Source organism: Melospiza melodia, unplaced genomic scaffold (assembly GCF_035770615.1).
Source record: "Melospiza melodia melodia isolate bMelMel2 unplaced genomic scaffold, bMelMel2.pri scaffold_18, whole genome shotgun sequence".
Classification (NCBI taxonomy): Eukaryota; Metazoa; Chordata; class Aves; order Passeriformes; family Passerellidae; genus Melospiza; species Melospiza melodia.
Genome location: NW_026948525.1, coordinates 13,885,913 through 13,903,837, shown reverse-complemented (window position 1 = coordinate 13,903,837; position 17,925 = coordinate 13,885,913). Strand labels below are relative to the sequence as shown.

Here is a 17,925-nt window from a genome sequence, read left to right as displayed (position 1 = left end):
GGGGGAAGGGTGAAATTGGAAATACCTGAGGAACAAATAGCAGACATTTTTGTGATCAAGGAAGTGGATGCCTCTCCTATTCCAGAAGAAATTGAGCAGGCTGTAGTACCCTGGGTATGGGAGTCAGGGGTCCCCGGAAAATCTAAAGCTGCACAGCCAGTAAAGGTGGAACTAAAGGAAGGGGCCTGACCAGTGAGGATAAAGCAATACCCCTTGAAGCTTGAGGCAAGGAGGGGAGTAGCCCCATTAATTAAACAATTGTTGGCTCAAGGAATATTACAGGAATGTGAATCGGAGTATAATACTCCAATTTTTCCAGTAAAGAAACCTAATGGTAAGTACCATTTGGTACAGGACTTAAGGGCTATTAATGAAATAGTGAAAGACATACATCCAGTTGTTGCTAATCCTTATACCTTGTTAACATCTGTATCGGAGGAGTTTAAATGGTTCTCAGTGATTGACCTTAAAGATGCCTTCTTCTGCATCCCACTGGCAGTAGAGAGTAGGAAATATTTTGCCTTCGAGTGGGAGAGTCCTGATTTTGGGAGAAAGAAGCAGCTTATGTGGACGAGACTCCCACAGGGATTTAAAAACTCCCCTACTATTTTTGGAAACCAACTGGCCAAGGAGCTGGAGGAATGGAAGATAACCCAGGTAACAATATCCCCATCCTTGTATGTAGTCCTGCAGTACGTGGACGACATTTTTCTGGCTACTAAGGAAAGGGAAATGTGCGTGGAATTAACAATTAAATTACTCAACATGCTTGGCCAAGCAGGGTATCGGGTTTCTAAGGAAAAAGCTCAATTGGTCAAAAATAGCGTTATTTACCTCGGTTGTGAGATCACACAAGGGCAGAGATGTTTGGGAGTAAACCGAATAGAGGCAATATGTGCTATTCCTTTGACTCGTAACCATCAGGAATTGAGATCTTTTCTAGGAATGGTGGGATGGTGTCGACTGTGGATCATGAATTTCGGTCTCCTAGCCAAGCCACTATATGAGGCCTTGAAGCAGCATCGGTTGGAGTGGATGACACAGCAAAAGAAGGCCTTCCAGGAATTGAAGCAGGCACTAAAGGAGGCCCCAGCCCTAGGACTCCCTGACGTGACCAAGGAATTCCAGTTGTACGTGAATGAGAGGCAAAAACTGGCATTGGGGGTCCTCACCCAGAAGGTGGGATCCTGGAAGAGGCCAGTGGGATACTTCTCTAAACAACTGGTAAGTTCGGTAAGTTCCGGGTGGCCCTCATGTTTACGAGCCGTGGCGGCAAAAATAATTCTTATTCAAGAGGCCCGGAAATTGACTTTGGGGGCAAAAATGAAAGTGTTTGTTCCCCATATGGTCATGGCCGTTTTGGAGCAAAAGGGGGGTCACTGGCTATCATCCAGTCGAATGTTGCAATACCAGGCCATCCTGAGAGAACAGGATGATATTGAAATAAGGACTACTAATCATGTTAATCCAGCAGAGTTTTTACGCAGTGACCAGGAGGCTGGGGGACTGGTGCACGATTGCGTAGAGGTAATTGAACAAGTATATGCCAGCAGACCTGACCTAAAGGATGAACCAATTGAAGAACCTGAATGGAAACTATACACTGATGGATCCAGTTTTGTCGAGAATGGGACTCGCTATGCCGGGTATGCAGTGGTAACATTGGATCAGGTAATAGAGGCAAAGGCTTTGTTACCTGGAACTTCAGCCCAGAAGGCAGAGGTGATTGGACTCACCAGAGCCCTGTATTTGAGCAAGGACAAAAGGGTTAATATCTGGACAGATTCTAAATATGCCTTTGGTGTGGTTCATGTACATGGGGAATTATGGAAGGAAAGGGGGCTTTTGAATTCACAGGGAACCAACATCAAGCACTGGGAAGAAGTGCTACAGCTACTGGATGCGGTACACAGTCCCAAAGCAGTTGCAGTAATGCATGTTAGAGGACATCAGACTGCGGAAGGAGATGTTTACAGAGGAAATCGATTTGCTGATGTTACAGCACGGCAAGTGGCATGGGAAGTATGGACTCAAATGGCATTGGTACCAGCAAGAACAAATCCGGCTACCCCATACCTGAATCAGGAGCCCAAATATTCAATAGAAGATGGAAAACTAATAAACTTGCTAGGGGCACAGAAGAATCAACTTGGGTGGTACGTTACACCAATGGGACAAATAGTGGTACCTACCCGCATAATGAAATTTATTTTGGAATCAGAACATAATAAATGTCATTGGGTGGCAGAAGTATTGGTAAAATTTTTGAAGAATGAGATAATCTCTAATCAGATGTTAACAATGGCAAAAAGAGTTATTGCAATATGGCAACAGGGGGCTGAAAGAAGCTGAGGCAAGATAGGAGTCGGTTGGGATCAGGATAAACAACAAGGAAACACGGTACTGAATCTTACCAAGGTAACCACAAACGATAAGGGAGAATATACATGTTTGGTCAAAATATGGGATAGTTTTGATTACAAAAGAGTGAGTATGAGGGTTTTGCCATGGACAGGGGATTGTGCTGAAAACATAAAGGTTAATCCAGTATCAATGGCAGTGGACATGTGGGATGGGCCACCTCTCAGAATAAATTGTTCCTTCTTAGTAAGATCAAGATATCAAAGGAACCTTTGGGTCAAATGGTGGAAGCAAAATAGGGAACTGACCTGGGACACAATCGAGGACGGGACCAATTGGTGGGGGAAGGAAGGCAAAGGTAGTGGGTGGTCGAGTGTCACTAATCCTAGAATAGGAAATGCATGGTGGAGGCATGACAGAATGATGTTATCCTTACAGAGACACGGTAGGAGTAGACGGGAGGTTAATGATACAACAGAACGAAATACTGAGCAGGAAAACTTAGTGGTAGGATTAATCAGAGATTTTGGGATCATGCAGAATGTGACTAAAATAACAGCTTGCCTGCCGTTACCACAGGCTGCAGGTGAACCAATTCCCTGGGGAATAATACCAGTAACCAAAATGCCTGAAACATTCAAGAATGTTTCATGGTCCTGCCAGTCAGTTCCCAAACCAGTAGATGTATGGAGGGATTTGTGTATGACCACTTGGGCTATGACTAGAGAGGAATGTGAAAAGAAATCCAATCATTATGGTTGGATTCAAAATACAAGGAGGTGTTTAATTGCAACCCCAATAGATGAGCCGTGCAATACAGTACGAATAAGAACGAAATCCTAACTAAATGAGATGAGTTGCCAGAATGTCACACAGAATTTTGACACCTGGAATAGTTGGAAGACATTATGGGGACCTAGTGTTTTGGAACACTATAATTACCTTGGGGAAGTACAATGGTGCATCCAATGGTCAGGAGTAAAGAATCAGTCACATTATAGGGCCCTTATCACGTCTACATCTTCCCGAGAGTTCAGACCGCAGAAAGATGATTGGAATTGTACTGAGGTTTTTACATGTGATACACCGGAAGACTGAATTGGATTGGTACCGGTGAAAATGGCATTAAAGTGGGGATGCGAGTGTAGGGGGTATGATCACACGGTTAGCAGAGAGTCCATGGATGGGCCTATAGATTGCAGATATACTACTGTGCATAGCCCTGGAAATTTAGTCTGGGTGTTGGGACACGGACAGTGGACCACACATTTACCTCTAGATGGATCAGTAACACAAATCACCCTAGGGGTTCCCACATTGTGTCCATACTGGAAACAGAATAGATTGATCCAAAGGAAAGGACTCAGAAAGAGGGAAGAATCCCTAGAGGAGCAGTGGCATGAACCTGGCTCAGGAGTGCAATTTGGATGGATATTAGAGTCATTATTCCCTCCGGTAGCGACATATCGAAACAGGGAAATGCTCAACAATTTGTTAGGACAGACAGAAAGGTTGGCAGCAGCTACTAAGAAGGGATTTAAAGATCTAAATTTGCAATTGCAAGCTATATCAAGAATGACCCTACAAAACAGAATGGCATTGGATTTGCTACTGTTAAAGGAACATGGAGTTTGTGGTTACCTGAGTAGGAGAATAGATCATTGCTGTGTACACATTCCAAATGTTACACTTGAAGTTGAGAAAGATATTTCTCAACTGGCAGAAGTGGAAACAAAAACCAAGGAAATTGAAAAGGAAGCACAGCATAATTGGATAGGAGCAGTATTTGATTCTTTGGGGCTTCACCTGTCTGGCTGGATTACGTCTGCTATACAGTATGTACTAATGTTTTTAGTATTTTTAGTGACTATATGGATTGTATATAGATGCCTCTTAGGTGTGATCAAAAAAGAAAAAAAGCAATCTCTCCGGTTGCTGAAGGCGATGACCCGTGGGCGGCAGAATGAAGAACACTCCCCACCTTGTTATGAAGATGTTACTGTCAATACTGTTGATTGAGCATCCTTGCAGCAGGACTGAAGGATGCTCAAAAGGGGGGAAATGTTGGAAAAGAAATGAAATTTAGCAAAATATTTAATTATAGTGAGTTGTGTGTGAACTGGTTTGTTAAAAAGTAGTTTTGTAGCTGTTGAAAGTGTGTGTTGGGTTTTGTGTGTAACCTAGCAGGTAGTCTTAGGGATTTAATAAATAATTAAACTAGTGCAGGAAAGTAAGAATGCTAACCTGTCTGGAGGCAGCATACAATGCTCTTAGAATAAGATAACCAGAGGATTAATGATCTTGTTTGTGAACCAAGGAATGTATCACAAGGGGTCTGTGACCAGGCAAGGGGAACGGAGGACTGTTTCTTGGAGGCTAGGCAAGGGGAACGGGAAACTGTTTCTTGGGGACTTTGTTGTGAATTGCATGTATAAGAGGGAAGCACCCATACGTGAATTTGGGGGCTGGGATTTTGGGACGTGAGTCCCCCAGTTCCCCGGGCCCTTAATAAAGCACCCACAAAACTTATCTGAGTTTTGTGTCATCTATCAATCGGGCAACATCATTGCCTGATCTTCTCTCTGCTTCCTGCAGATTTTCTTCCTGCAGGTGTTTCCCTGTGCCTGATCTCTCCCTGCCAGCACTCACAGACCCCAAATATCTGTGCTCTCTCCTTGGCCTGACAGAACCCTGCCTGTTTGCAGGGCACTGGCTGGAGGCTGGTTCTGTTTGCAGCTTGTAGAAAGGACAGCTCAGACTGAGCCTAATGGCTCCATCAAAGGTGATGCTGGTGCTGCCCATGGGCAGAGTGGCTGCAAGCACATTAGGGATCTCCTGTGAACCTATTGATCACTAAAAGTAACACTTCAGGTGTTTCCGGCATTTGTCAGAATTAATAATAATTCATAAGCAAGCTTTAATATTTATCTCCTCTTGGCTGCCATTCTCCAATAGTAGGAAACTGAATACCTACTTAGTTATTGTAAAAGTCCAGTGTGATGGAGTCAATCTGCCAGGCCTCCCCATACTTGTACTTGGACCACCACCCACCGTACCACAGGGGCTTCACTCGCTTGGCCTGCTTGATGGCAGCACACATCTCACAGTCATGGATAACCTGAGAAATACTGTCCATGGTTAGATCCACCCCTCGGTCTCATGCCCACTTATAGGTGGAATCTCTGCCTTCATGACTTGAGGCATGATGGGCCCACTGAGCTAGGAACAGCTCTCCCTTATGTTCCCAGTCTAGGTCTATATTTGGCACCTCTATCTTTGCAGCCTGGTCTACTTGCTCATTGTTTTGGTGCTCCTCATTGGCTCTACTCTTGGGGACATGGGCATCTACATGGCAGACCTTCACAGGCAGTTTCCCTACCCTGGTAGCGATGTCTTTCCACTCTTCAGCAGCCCAAATTGGTTTTCCTCTACGCTGCCAGTTAGCCTCTTTCCACCTTTCCAGCCATCCCCACAGAGCATTGGCTACCATCCATGAATCAGTGTAGAGGTAGAGCTTTGGCCACTTCTCTCTCTCAGCAATGTCCAGGGCCAATTGAACAGCTTTGAGTTCAGCAAGTTGGCTTGATCCACCTTCTCCTTCAGTGGCCTCTGCCACCTGTCATGTGGAGCTCCATATGGCTGCTTTCCACTTCCGGTTCATTCCCACAATGCGGCACGAACCATCAGTAAAGAGAGCGTATCGTGTATCTTCTGCTGGCGGTTGTATGGTGGAGCTTCTTCAGCCCATGTCACTTCTTGTTCCCCTTCATCAGAGAGACCAAAGTTTTCACCTTCCGGCCAGTTTGTAATTATTTCCAGAATCCCAGGGGGATTCAGTTTTCCAATACAGGTGCGCTGTGTGATAACAGCAATCCATTTCCTCCATGTAGCATTGGTTGCATGGTGCCTAGAGGGAACCTTTGCTTTGAACATCCATCCCAGCACCGGTAGTTGGGGTGCCAGGAGGAGTTGTGCTTCAGTGCCTATTACCTCCGAGGCAGCCTGGACTCCCTCATAGGCAGCCAGGATTTCTTTCTCTGTGGGAGTGTAGTTGGCTTCAGAGCCTCTGTAGCTACGACTCCAAAATCCCAGTGGTCGACCCCGAGTCTCCTCAGGCACCTTCTGCCAAAGGCTCCAGGACAAGCCATGGTCCCCAGCTGCAGAGTAGAGCACATTCTTCACCTCTGGTCCTGTCCTGACTGGGCCAAGGGCTACTGCATGAGCAATCTCCTGCTTGATCTGGGCAAAGGCTTGTTGTTGCTCTGGGCCCCACTGGAAAGTGTTCTTCTTAAGGGTGAGCAGGTATAGAGGGCTCATGATCTGACTGTATTCGGGAATATGTATCCTCCAAAAACCTATGGCGCCTAGGAAAGCTTGTGTCTCCTTCTTATTGGTGGGTGGAGGCATTGCTGTGTTCTTGTTGATGACATCGGTGGGAATCTGACGCCATCCGTCTTGCCACTTTACTCCCAGAAACTGGATCTCTTGAGCAGGTCCCTTGACTGTGCTCTTCTTGATGGCGAAGCCAGCTGTTAGGAGAATCTGGATGATTTTCTCCCCTTTCTCGAACACCTCTGCTGCTGTCTTCCCCCACACAATGATGTCATCAATATATTGCAGGTGTTCTGGAGCCTCACCCTTTTCCAGTGCAGCCTGGATCAGTCCATGGCAGATGGTGGGGCTGTGCTTCCACCCCTGGGGCAGTCGGTTCCAGGTGTACTGCACTCACCTCCAGGTGAAAGCAAACTGAGGCCTGCATTCTGCTGCCAGAGGAATGGAGAAAAATGCATTGGCAATGTCTATAGTGGCATACCACTTTGCTGCCGTGGACTCCAGCTTGTACTGGAGTTCCAGCATGTCCGGTACAGCAGCGCTCAGGGGTGGGGTCACTTCAATCAATGCTCAATAGTCCACAGTCAATCTCCATTCTCCTTCAGATTTTCGCACAGGCCAGATGGGGCTGTTGAAGGGTGAGTGGGTCTTGCTGACCACCCCTTGGCTCTCCAGCTCTCGGATCATCTTATGGATGGAGATCACAGCATCTCGAGTGGTCCTATACTGCCGTTGATGCACTATGAAAGTGGCAATTGGCACTCGTTGCACTTCTCCCGTCAGCCATCCTACTGCAGATGGATTCTCAGACAACCCAGGCAAGATGTTCAATTGCTGGATGCCCTCTGTCTCTACAGCAGCTATTCCAAATGCCCATCTGAGTCCTTTTGGGTCTTTGAAGTACCCACTCTGAAGGTAGTCTATGCCCAAAATACATGGGGCCTCTGGGCCAGTCACAGTAGGATGCTTCTTCCACTCATTTCCCGTTAGGCTCACATCAGCTTCCACCAAAGTGAAATCCTGGGATCCCTCTGTCACACCAGCAATAGAAACAGACTCTGTCCCCACATGTCTTGATGGGATTAATGTGCATTGAGCACCAGTATCGACCAAAGCTTTGTACTCTTGTGGTTCCGATGTGCCAGGCCAATGAATCCACACAGATCAGAAAACACGATTTTCCCTGGCCTCTATCTGGCTAGAGGCAGGGCCCCTCTAAGCCTGGTTATCCTTCTTTCCCTGGGCGTATGTTTTGGGTGTTCCTTTGAGGGGATCGGACATGTCATCATCATCATACCTGGCCGTTCGGCTACGGGCAATTGGAGCTGCTTTCCTCCTGGTGGCTTCCTTCAATTCACGCACCCGTCATGCCAGAACAGCAGTAGGTTTCCTATCCCACCTTCTCATGTTTTCCCCACAATCACGCATGTAAAACCACAGCTCAGCTCGTGGGGTGTACCTTTGCTCACCATCTGGGAAACGTCTGCCTTGGAGACCAGAACCTCGGATCTGTACTGCTGAAATTTGGAGAAGGTCTTCTTTAATCTCCCTCTAAGCTTCTTATGGTTCTCCTCTATCTTGTCCTCTAATTTCTGCAGATGTGTTTCTACCGCTGTGATTCTGGCATGTGTCGGGCCATGTACAGCATCTGCATATGCTCGGAGCTTCCTTGCCATGTCAAGCACAGTCTCACCCCTCTCATCCCTCTTCATGATGGCTAAGGCAGAAGCATATTCATGTGGCCCAAGTCATACGAGTTTTCGCCACATCACAGACGTGCATGGTACTAAGTCTGGGTTCCTAGTTGTTACATCATCTGAGAAGATAATCTCTGCCACTGCCATTTCTCTCAGGCGTTGGATCGCTTGCTCTATTGTCTTCCACTGAGTTTGCTGCATATAGAGATCATCTGCACACAGGTATCTTTCTGCTACACTTCTTAGGACCCGTTCCCAGAGGCTGTGAGGGTTAGCCCCCCTTATCATTCCTTGGTCTATGACAGGATCCTGTGACAGGGATCCCAAATGCCTGGCTTCAGTGCCATCCAGAACTGTAGCCTCGCCTGCAGCATCCCAGAGACGGACCAGCCAACTAATTATGGATTCATCAGACCTTCGAGTGTAATCCTTCCGTAGGCCATGGAGGTCCTTCAGGAAAAAGGACTCAATATTTGCATCTGATCTTGCAGCTGCTGCTTTGACTCCTGATTTTATGTCAGGAGGCACTGAGGTTCCTTCTCCTTCACCTTCATCATCATCATCATCGTCCACTTGTCGATTGGTCTTGTCCATGCATTTCTCACTTCTAGTGCTGGTAGCAACAGCCATGGGTTTAGATGCTGGCTTTGAGCCTGGAGTGTTAGCTGCAGCCTGAGTCACCGGGACAGTTGCTGATTTATCTCCCTGCCCCCCTGCCTCTGTCTGCTGCCCGACAATATCTAGCAGTGTGCAATAAGCATACGCGAGGGCCCAGCTCACTGCAATGACCTTCCTCTCCTTAGGCTCATCCTGGTACTTCTCTTTCAGATATTTCCCCGCCTCAGCTGGGTTCTGAATTTGTTCATGGGGAAAATCCCAGACTATAGGGTCAGAGAATTCCTTCAGGATTTGGCCCATATCCTCCCATTTCCCACACCACTTAGATTTTCCACACCGGGGTTTACTCCTGAGTCAGGGGTCTCATCAGCCCATCTAGAAATCTCAGCCCTCATTCTAGAGAAGCAGCAGGCTGTATAGAGGAAGGTTACCAGATTGAATACCAGGAAGATGGTTTCTTTAACATTGAGGGGAAACTGAATATCCTTCACTAGTGATGCAACAGATTCACAGGAGAAGAAGGAAAGCAGAGGCTGGAAACCTCATTCCCTCCTGCTCCTCCTGCAACAAACTGGATGCATAACCATAGCCATGAACCATTCATACCTGGAGCAGACCCTAGCATGTTTATAAACTTCTTGCACATTATTGCCACCAAGCCCAGGAAGATAGCTACTCTGGTCACTGCCCCTCTGATGTAAAAACTACATATTAGGGGCAATACTAAAGCTATTTCTGGATAAGAAAATAAACCTAGAGACCATAGAGGTATTAAAATCTCAAAAAACCCTAGGGACCAGAAATGCATGCAAACCTTCACCCCAATAAACATTATGAATTCAAAAAGCATGACTATTAGCTGATTTAATTGAACACAGAGTAATAGCAACCAAAATGCAGTCAAAACAGGGTTTTTCCACTCTCTCTCTCACCCCACGTTTGGGCAGCAATATTTTGTTCTGGTTTAGGGCAAATTTGTTAAAGAATCTGCAAAGGAGGACCCCTCCGGAAAGCAAAACCCACACAGCCCCTCCCCCCAACCGGTTCGGGAAAAAATTCCTTGGAGAGAGGTGGAAAGAACCTGTTTATTTCAGGCACAGCACCCCCCAGCACACAAAATGAACAATACCCGATGACACCGCTCTGAGAAAGATGACAAAATCAGAAAGTCTCTTTCGGGAGTGGTTGCTCTGTTCTCAGTCCCTCTGGTGCTGGGGCAGCTGCTGCAGCCGAAAATTCGGTGTTCCCAGGTCCCAGTCCGGAGCAGGTCCGAGATGGTCACAGGAACAGGAGAGGAGGAACAGTCCAGGAAGGAATGTGGACTGTTTAGCTAGAACTAGGTAATAAGCACAGGCCAAAGCAGAGCAGAAGCAAGAGCAGAAAAGGGAGCAAGCAAAGCAGCAAGCTGAAGCAAGAAGTGAGAAACAGCCCTATGTACTGCTCGTCTCTGTGTCCCTGATAAGAGAAACCCAAACAAAACTTTCACTCTTCAGAGCCGGTCTTAAAGGCACAGAACAGATGAATGGGGATACAAGCATCATAACGTCACCCCAGGACAAGAACCAAGGAGGACAGTACAGAACCCAATGGAAACAAGGGTCCATTGTTCTACAGCAGGACCTCATGGAGCCAAGGGGCCATTGTGAAACTGTGGGGCATAATAGAGCCAAGGACACCACTGATACTGAAACAAACTGGACAGAAATTTCTGAACAGATTTTGGAGTATTTGAAAGCTGGTATTCTTTATTACAGTATGGTTGTCCCTTGGGCCATCCTCCCTCCATTGGAGTGCATTAAGCATTGAATGAACAGAGTTTTTATCACACACACTGATTATGTATCCATTAGCTATCTCCACTTCCTTTGTGTGTATTTGACATAGTTGCACCCCTTATCACAAATCCTTTCATGGTTCTTTGGGTTTTGTCTTCAACATTCAGTGTCCTTTTTAGGTGGCTGTTCCTTGAACCCTCCTTTTGAGTAAGAGCAATATTATTGTATTGCATAACTTCTGCTTTATCAGCTTTGCAGAGCTGGCATCCTGCTTGCATTTGTGTGACTTCTGTTTGCCAGAGGTACATCCTCAATCAGTTTCTCCAAGGCTGTTCTGTTCTGTTCTGCTGTCCTTGACAAGAGAAAATGTTCTGTTCTCCTGTCCTTGTCTCAGTACTCCCCCGCATGAGGCGTCTGCAACCCCCCTAACCTATGGGTCTGGGGTGGGCAAGTGTTCCTGGGGAACAGAGATGGGACAGCTTGGCTGGACTGACCCAAGGGATGTTCCATTCCATGTCACACCATGATCCACAATCAACTGAGAGAAGCGGGGGGCACAAGGGAGGTAGGGGATTCTTTTCTTTTTAAGACATTTTTCTTTCAAAACAGCACCTACACATACAGAATCCTCTCCTGCCATAATGTGATTAAACATTTTCTGCTGATTAGAGATTTCCGGTGGATTTGCTTTTCTTCTGTTTGTGGCCTTTGCTTTTTGTGGTTGGTTTGTTTGTCGGGTTTTTGTGTTGCTGTGGGTAGATCTTGCTTTGTTTTTTTTAATTTGGTTTGGGGTCTTTTTTTTTCATTTGGTTTGGGTTTTTCCCTATTGAACTGTCTTTCTTCTGATGCATAAATTTTCTCTGCCCCTTCTTGGGTTTGCTTGGCACCTGATGGCAAGACAAATTTACCCAACTCGGTCACCTTGCCCAATTACGTTTTGCAGTCACCATGAACTAGATGAGTTCAGTCACAGACTCCCTGCAATTTGGCAGCATCCACAAAGGAATTGAAAGTACATTTCATGGCATTGTACAGACAATAGAAATATTCCACAGTGGTGGCCAAGGGCTGGTCACTGAGGGATGTCACCAGGGTGTGGTTGCAAAGAGGACTCTGTACCATGGATGACATCTGACCCTCATTGTTCAGCCAAATTCTCACCCAGCCCATGTTCCATGACTTCAGCCCAGCTCTCTCCAGTCCGGCTCTGAGGAGACCACAGCAGAGCCTGTCCCAGGCCTGGCTGAAGTCTGGGCAACATCCCCTTCTTTTCCCTCCCACGTGGGTTCTGCAGTCCCTGCCCCATCCTGCCAGTGACTGGAATGGCTGCAGGAGGATTTCCCACATCCCCTTCCCTGCTGAGCCTGACCAAGCTGTGACTCTCCCAGTCCCCCTCCCTGCTCTGTTTGCAGACTGGTTCCATGTCTGCCCTTCCCAAGTGCCCAGGACTCTCTGGGATGGCTCTGGCCTTTCCAAGGGGTTTGAGAGAGGTCCCACAGTGACACTGCCCAGCCTTCTCAACAGCCCTGACACCAAAGGCCTTTTCCACCTCCCTCAGTTCCAGGTCAGTGCTCAGAACACAGCACAGCCCTGTCCAGGTCCTTGGGCTGGTTCAGAATGGGAGGCAGCTCTGATTTCTCCCCACAGACCCTCACTGTATCCAATGTCTATCTGTGCAGTCCATGGCTGCCCTGAACATTTTTTCCTGGAGCCTCCCTGCCTGGGATATTTCTCTCTATGCAGTCCTAACCCCAACCCAGCAAAGAATTCAGGTGTTTTCCCAGAGGACGTTACTTCCAGAGTGAAGTGGCCTCAAGGCCCTGTTTGTGCCACTGGAGTTGTGCCACCCCTGGGTGCTGCTGATGGTGTTTGTGCTGATGGTGTTTGTGCTGATGGTGTTTGTGCTCACTGGGGTTCATCTTCCCCCACACACACGATGTACTGCTGAGATCTCCTCAGTACAGAGCAAACATAGCCTGCTGGCCTGGTCACTTGGTGTCCCTCCATGCAGGGACAAAATACTTCCTGCAGGTGAGGGCAGAGGCCAGTGCTGGCAAGGGTGTTTGCAGGGGCTGGGTGTGGGACAATTGCCCTTGGGCACCTTCCCAGGCTGTCCCCAGAACAAAGACACAGTCCAGGCCCTGCTCTGCTGCTGCCTCAGGTCCATGCTGGGAGCTCTGGCTGTGCCAGGACACTGCTGTGCGCCCCCCCTGCACACTCCCCCTCTGCCCCAGGCACTGGGTTTTGCTGTGCCAGGGCATTCCTGGGGCACATTGCTGACAGCAGCTCTGGAGCGGAGCGAAGCCTCCCTGCCCTGCCCTCAGGAGATGCCCTTTGCTGATGGAGCTGCTGTGCTGGAGCCCAGCTGTGTCCCAGCAGTGCCCATGGCCTGGCCCTGCCTGTGGCCACAGCAGGGAAACGCAGCAGGACAGTGACCAAACTGCCAGAGCACACCGGCCTTACAACCACAGCAGGGCTGGGAATGACAGGGCGGAGTTGGGCAGAGCAGCTCTGAAAGGACCAATCCCTGATGCTCCCTGGCCATGCTGCTCTGCTAGGACTGTTTTCTCCTTCTCCCCTCTCACTTCATGCAGGTTCTCAGAGCTGGGATACCAGATAAAACAGGCACTGCAAGGTACTTTATTTTCTTCAAATAACACAATAGCCCAAGCCCTAGTTTGCAGAGCTTATGGGTCAAATTCAAGAGGCAGACAGTGAATTTGATGGGGGGATTAAAAAGTTTCATTGAGGATAGTTTTTTTGAGAGAAAAACCCACTGAACATTACCAAAAGACATGGGTCCGTCTGTTGGCCTGTCACAAGTTCTATTTCAAAAGCTATGAAGAAGAAAATGGGAATTTGGTTGCTTCAGAAATCATCCATTCATCATTTTCCACAGGGCAGCCTTGAGCTCCTGGTTCCTCAGGCTGTAGATGAGAGGGTTCAGGGCTGGAGGCACCACTGAGTACAGAACTGACACCACCAGATCCAGGGATGAGGAGGAGATGGAGGGGGGCTTCAGGTTGGCAGAAAAGCCAGTGATGACAAACAGGGAGACCACGGCCAGGTGAGGGAGGCAGGTGGAAAAGGCTTTGTGCCGTCCCTGCTCAGAGGGGATCCTCAGCACGGCCCTGAAGATATGCACATAAGAGAAAACAATGAACACAAAACATGTGAGTTCTAAACAGGCACTAGCAGCAAGAAGCTCAAGTTCCCTGAGGTAGGATTTGGAACAGGAGAGTTTGAGGATCTGTGGGATTTCGCAGAAGAACTGGCCCAGGGTATTGCCATGGCACAGGGGAAGGGAAAATGTATTGGCTGTGTGCAGCAGAGCATTGAGAAAGCCACTGGCCCAGGCAGCTGCTGCCATGTGGGCACAAGCTCTGCTGCCCAGGAGGATCCCGTAGTGCAGGGGTTTGCAGATGGACACGTAGCGGTCGTAGCACATGACGGTCAGGAGAAAAAACTCTACTGACACAAAGAAGAGAAAGAAGAAAACCTGTGCAGCACATCCTGAGTAGGAGATGTCCCTGGTGTCCCAGAGGGAATTGTGCATGGCTTTGGGGACAGTGGTGCAGATGGAGCCCAGGTCACTGAGGGCCAGGTTGAGCAGGAAGAAGAACATGGGTGTGTGCAGGTGGTGGCTGCAGGCTACGGCGCTGATGATGAGGCCGTTGCCCAGGAGGGCAGCCAGGGAGATGCCCAGCAAGAGGCAGAAGTGCAGGAGCTGCAGCTGCCGCGTGTCTGCCAATGCCAGCAGGAGGAAGTGCCTGATGGAGCTGCTGTTGGACATTTGCTGTCTCCAGACATTGGAACCTTTTGAAGGATCAAAAAACAGAGACAAATGGGGGGAGATTCCTCACAGGAAACTCAAAGTCCTTTTTCGTAGACATTTCCTGCCACAGAACACCTCCCCCTGCCTCTCTCCAGGAGATCTTCCTTCACCTTTGTTGCTGGAGCCCTGATTGCTGCTGGCCAATGTTGTGTGAGGAGCTGGACCTTGGCCTGCAGGACACCTGGGAGTCAGCCCTAACCCCCAGTCAGTGCAGGGGAACAGTGAGGGCAGGGATCTGTCCTGGTGTTTAGACTTGGACAAAAAAATCTTCCAGTAAGGAAGAGGAGCTGCTTAAGTGAAGGGATGGGGATAACAGAATGCAGAATGAGAGATTCTGTTGCGCCTGGGGAGAACAGAGAGTCCAGAGAGGGAGGAGGTTTGTCTGAGGCTTAGTGCAGACTGAGGGGAGCTGCTCTGTCCCTCTCTCCTGCTCCAGCTGCCCCGGACTTGCAACTTTCTGAGATTCACTCCCGTGTTACCCTGGACAGGCAGGAGACACTGCTGAGAGCACAGGGATCCCTGGCACACAAAGTGGCTCCTGTCTTTCCCAGAGACAGGAGAGTGGGCTCATTGCCAGCCTCCAAGGCTGCCCTGCCCAGAGCTCTCCGGGCACAGGGAGCTGGGACACCCCATTGCTGTGCTCAGCCTGCACAGCAGGAGCCCAAGGGCTGGGCCTGGCCCTGCAGCTGGAACTGCCATTGCAGAGAGCCCCTCAGCAATGGCAGCAGCACCTGGGCAAGGCAAGGAGAGAGAGAGAGCCAGGCCTGAGGAAAAGCCTTTCCCTACCCAGCCCTGCCCAGCCCCTGCCAGGCAGCAGCAGGGCAGGGCAGTGGCCCTCAGGCCTTGGTCAGCAGGGAATAGGCACATGGCCACAGAGATGCCCTTCATCTCTGGGGCTGCTCTGCCAGCCCAGGAGGGACTGAGGGCCCCGAGCCCTCGGGCTGAGGGCTGTGCTGGCTGCAAGGGGACACAAGAGCTGTGCTGCTCAGGGCAGTGTGTGCCCTGCAGGGCAGGCCCGGCAGGTGCCACATCTGCCCTGCAGCAGGGCTTCCCTCAGCACTGCCTCCCTCCCTCCCTGCCCACGGTTCTGCTGTTGAAGCTGTCTCAGCCCAAGCCGGTCCTGTGGCCCTGGGCTCCTTCCCTGCCAGAGCTGCCAGAGCCCAGCCCAGCCCCTGGGCCAGCCCTGCCCTGCAGCTGCTCGGCCCTGCAGGGATTAAAGAACAGCTCCCCCAGCCTGGGCACCATGGAAATGTGATGCTGGATGGGTCTGGAGGCTGGGCAGGTGCAGGACTTGGCTGAGGTGCCCAGGAATCCTCAGGGTGATGGTTTAAGAGTCTCAGCCCCTGCTCTGCCCTGCACAGCTGAGTTTCCTTTGCGCCCAAGCTGTGCCAGGGAAAAGTGGGAGCACAGATTCGGGAAAGCAGAGACCCAAGCAGGAAACTCCTGCGCTGAATGACCTCATGACAAGTCCCCTCAGAAATGAGCTGGGCATGAGCTGGAGCCCTGAGCAGTCATGACTGCAGCCCCAGCTTCACCCCCTGCAGCCATCTCTGGTAGAAGGAGCAGTCCTGCCCTTTCCCTCTGACGGTGACCAGGGCAGCCCCGCTCTGCATCGTATCTTCCTCCTCCTCCTCCTCCTCCTGTGCCACAGAGAACCTGGGAGAGTTCTCCTGACATATCCCTCAGGCTGTGGGGTTTTCTGGCTTCAGGAGATCCCTCCAGGAGCACAGGGGACATTGTCCTGCACCCACATACTCACCATGCACAGGGCTGTGAAGATCTTTCCCCAAGTGAAGTCTCAGCTCAATGTCTTTCCAATCCTGATTGCCTTCAGCCTGTCTCTGCCTGGCTCCTGTCCCCTCAGTGCCTGCAGGCAGAGCCCTCAGCCCTGCAGGGCTGGGAGAGGAGCTGGCCCTGATGAGAGCTGTTCCTTTAAAGCTCAGCAGCGCAGACACAGCACAAGGACTTTAATGAATCTCTTGGGGATTTGGTGTTGTTTACATCAGACTCAATCCCTGAGAGAGTGTTCAAAACACTTCTGAAGAACTCAAACTTAAATTGAAACTCCAAAGTTTTTTGTAGTTTAATAAGTCCCTCTGAGAAAGTGTCCCCAGGTTCCAGTTAGAGCAGAACACTGGAGGCAGTGATGACAGCTGGGGACAAACAAGGCAAAGGTGTCTCTGGTGCTGAGCAAACCTGGATGTGTGTCAGGAATGCAAAGGGCCAAGGCCTGAGCCCTAACCCCTGGCCAGGCAGATCCTGTCCCTCCCTCCTTGCTCAGGGCTCTTCCTGGGATGGGCACTGGCATGTGGGGATGTGCAATGCCAAGGGCAGGAGCATGGGGTGGCCTCTGCCAGGCTGCTGAGCAGGGAAAAGGAGTCAATGAGGCCCCAGGCCTGCAAGGGTCACTTGTCTCCTGCTCCTGCCTCAGGCCCAGGCCCAGCAGCCATGGTCAAAATGCTGCCCAAGATGGCTCTGTCAGGGCTGTCTTGCAGCTGCTGCACATGCCTGTTGCTCCTGAGGCAGATGGGATGTGACCATCAGAGGCCAAGGCCAGCCAGAGATGGCAGGTCTTTCTTTTGGGAGATACCCTTGCATACAGCAAGATTTTACTGAGACTTGCCAATTTTGTCCATGAGTATCTTAGAAAAGAGACAGTTCTTTCCATAGGAAGGAAAGCAGGGAACCCCAGTGGTTCATGACCAGATGAGAGGCAGCCCTTGTAATTCCAACATCAGCCAGATTTGACAAGTCACTCCTGGAAGGCCAAATCAGCTAGATCTGTTCTATGTTCCCCTGGTTCCACAGGGCCCCACAATGTCCCAGTGCCCCTGTCGATTCCATGAGGCCCTGAGGTGTCACAGTGGCCCCTTCACTACACGAGGCCCTGAAGGGTCCTAAGGGTCACCATGGTCCCATGAGGCCCCACAGAGCCATGGTGGTCTCTTGGTTCCATGACGCCCCATGGTGTCACCATGGTATCCCAAAGTGAAACAATGGTCTCCATGGTTCCACCAGGCCCTCACAGTGTCACCATGGTCACCATAGGAAGGAAACAACCGAGCCCTTGTGTTCCAGGGGCAGATGAGGGGCAGCCACCAGAGGCCAAGGGCAGCCAGATTAGACGGTGCTGGCAGATTTTGTCCAGGAGCCATCCTTGGATATAGGGAATCTTAGAGGCAGAATACCAGTTTTGGACCTGGATGCCTGGAGGTGAACGACGGTTCTTTTCCATAGGAAGGAAAGCATGGAACACCGGTGTTTCAGGGCCAGATGAAAGGCGGCAATCAGAGGCCAATGTCATTCA

General features: G+C 49.7%; 1 protein-coding gene across 1 annotated transcript; it reads right to left on the bottom strand.

Annotated features, from left to right (window-relative positions):
• Positions 1-11,606: 11,606 nt before the first annotated feature.
• Positions 11,607-14,303, bottom strand: LOC134433448 (olfactory receptor 14J1-like; the record flags this gene model as incomplete). The annotated part of the gene is made up of 2 exons (XM_063182299.1): positions 11,607-11,625; positions 13,681-14,303. Coding segments are annotated over 2 exons (642 nt in total), but the record flags the coding sequence as incomplete, so codon positions are not given.
• Positions 14,304-17,925: the final 3,622 nt, after the last annotated feature.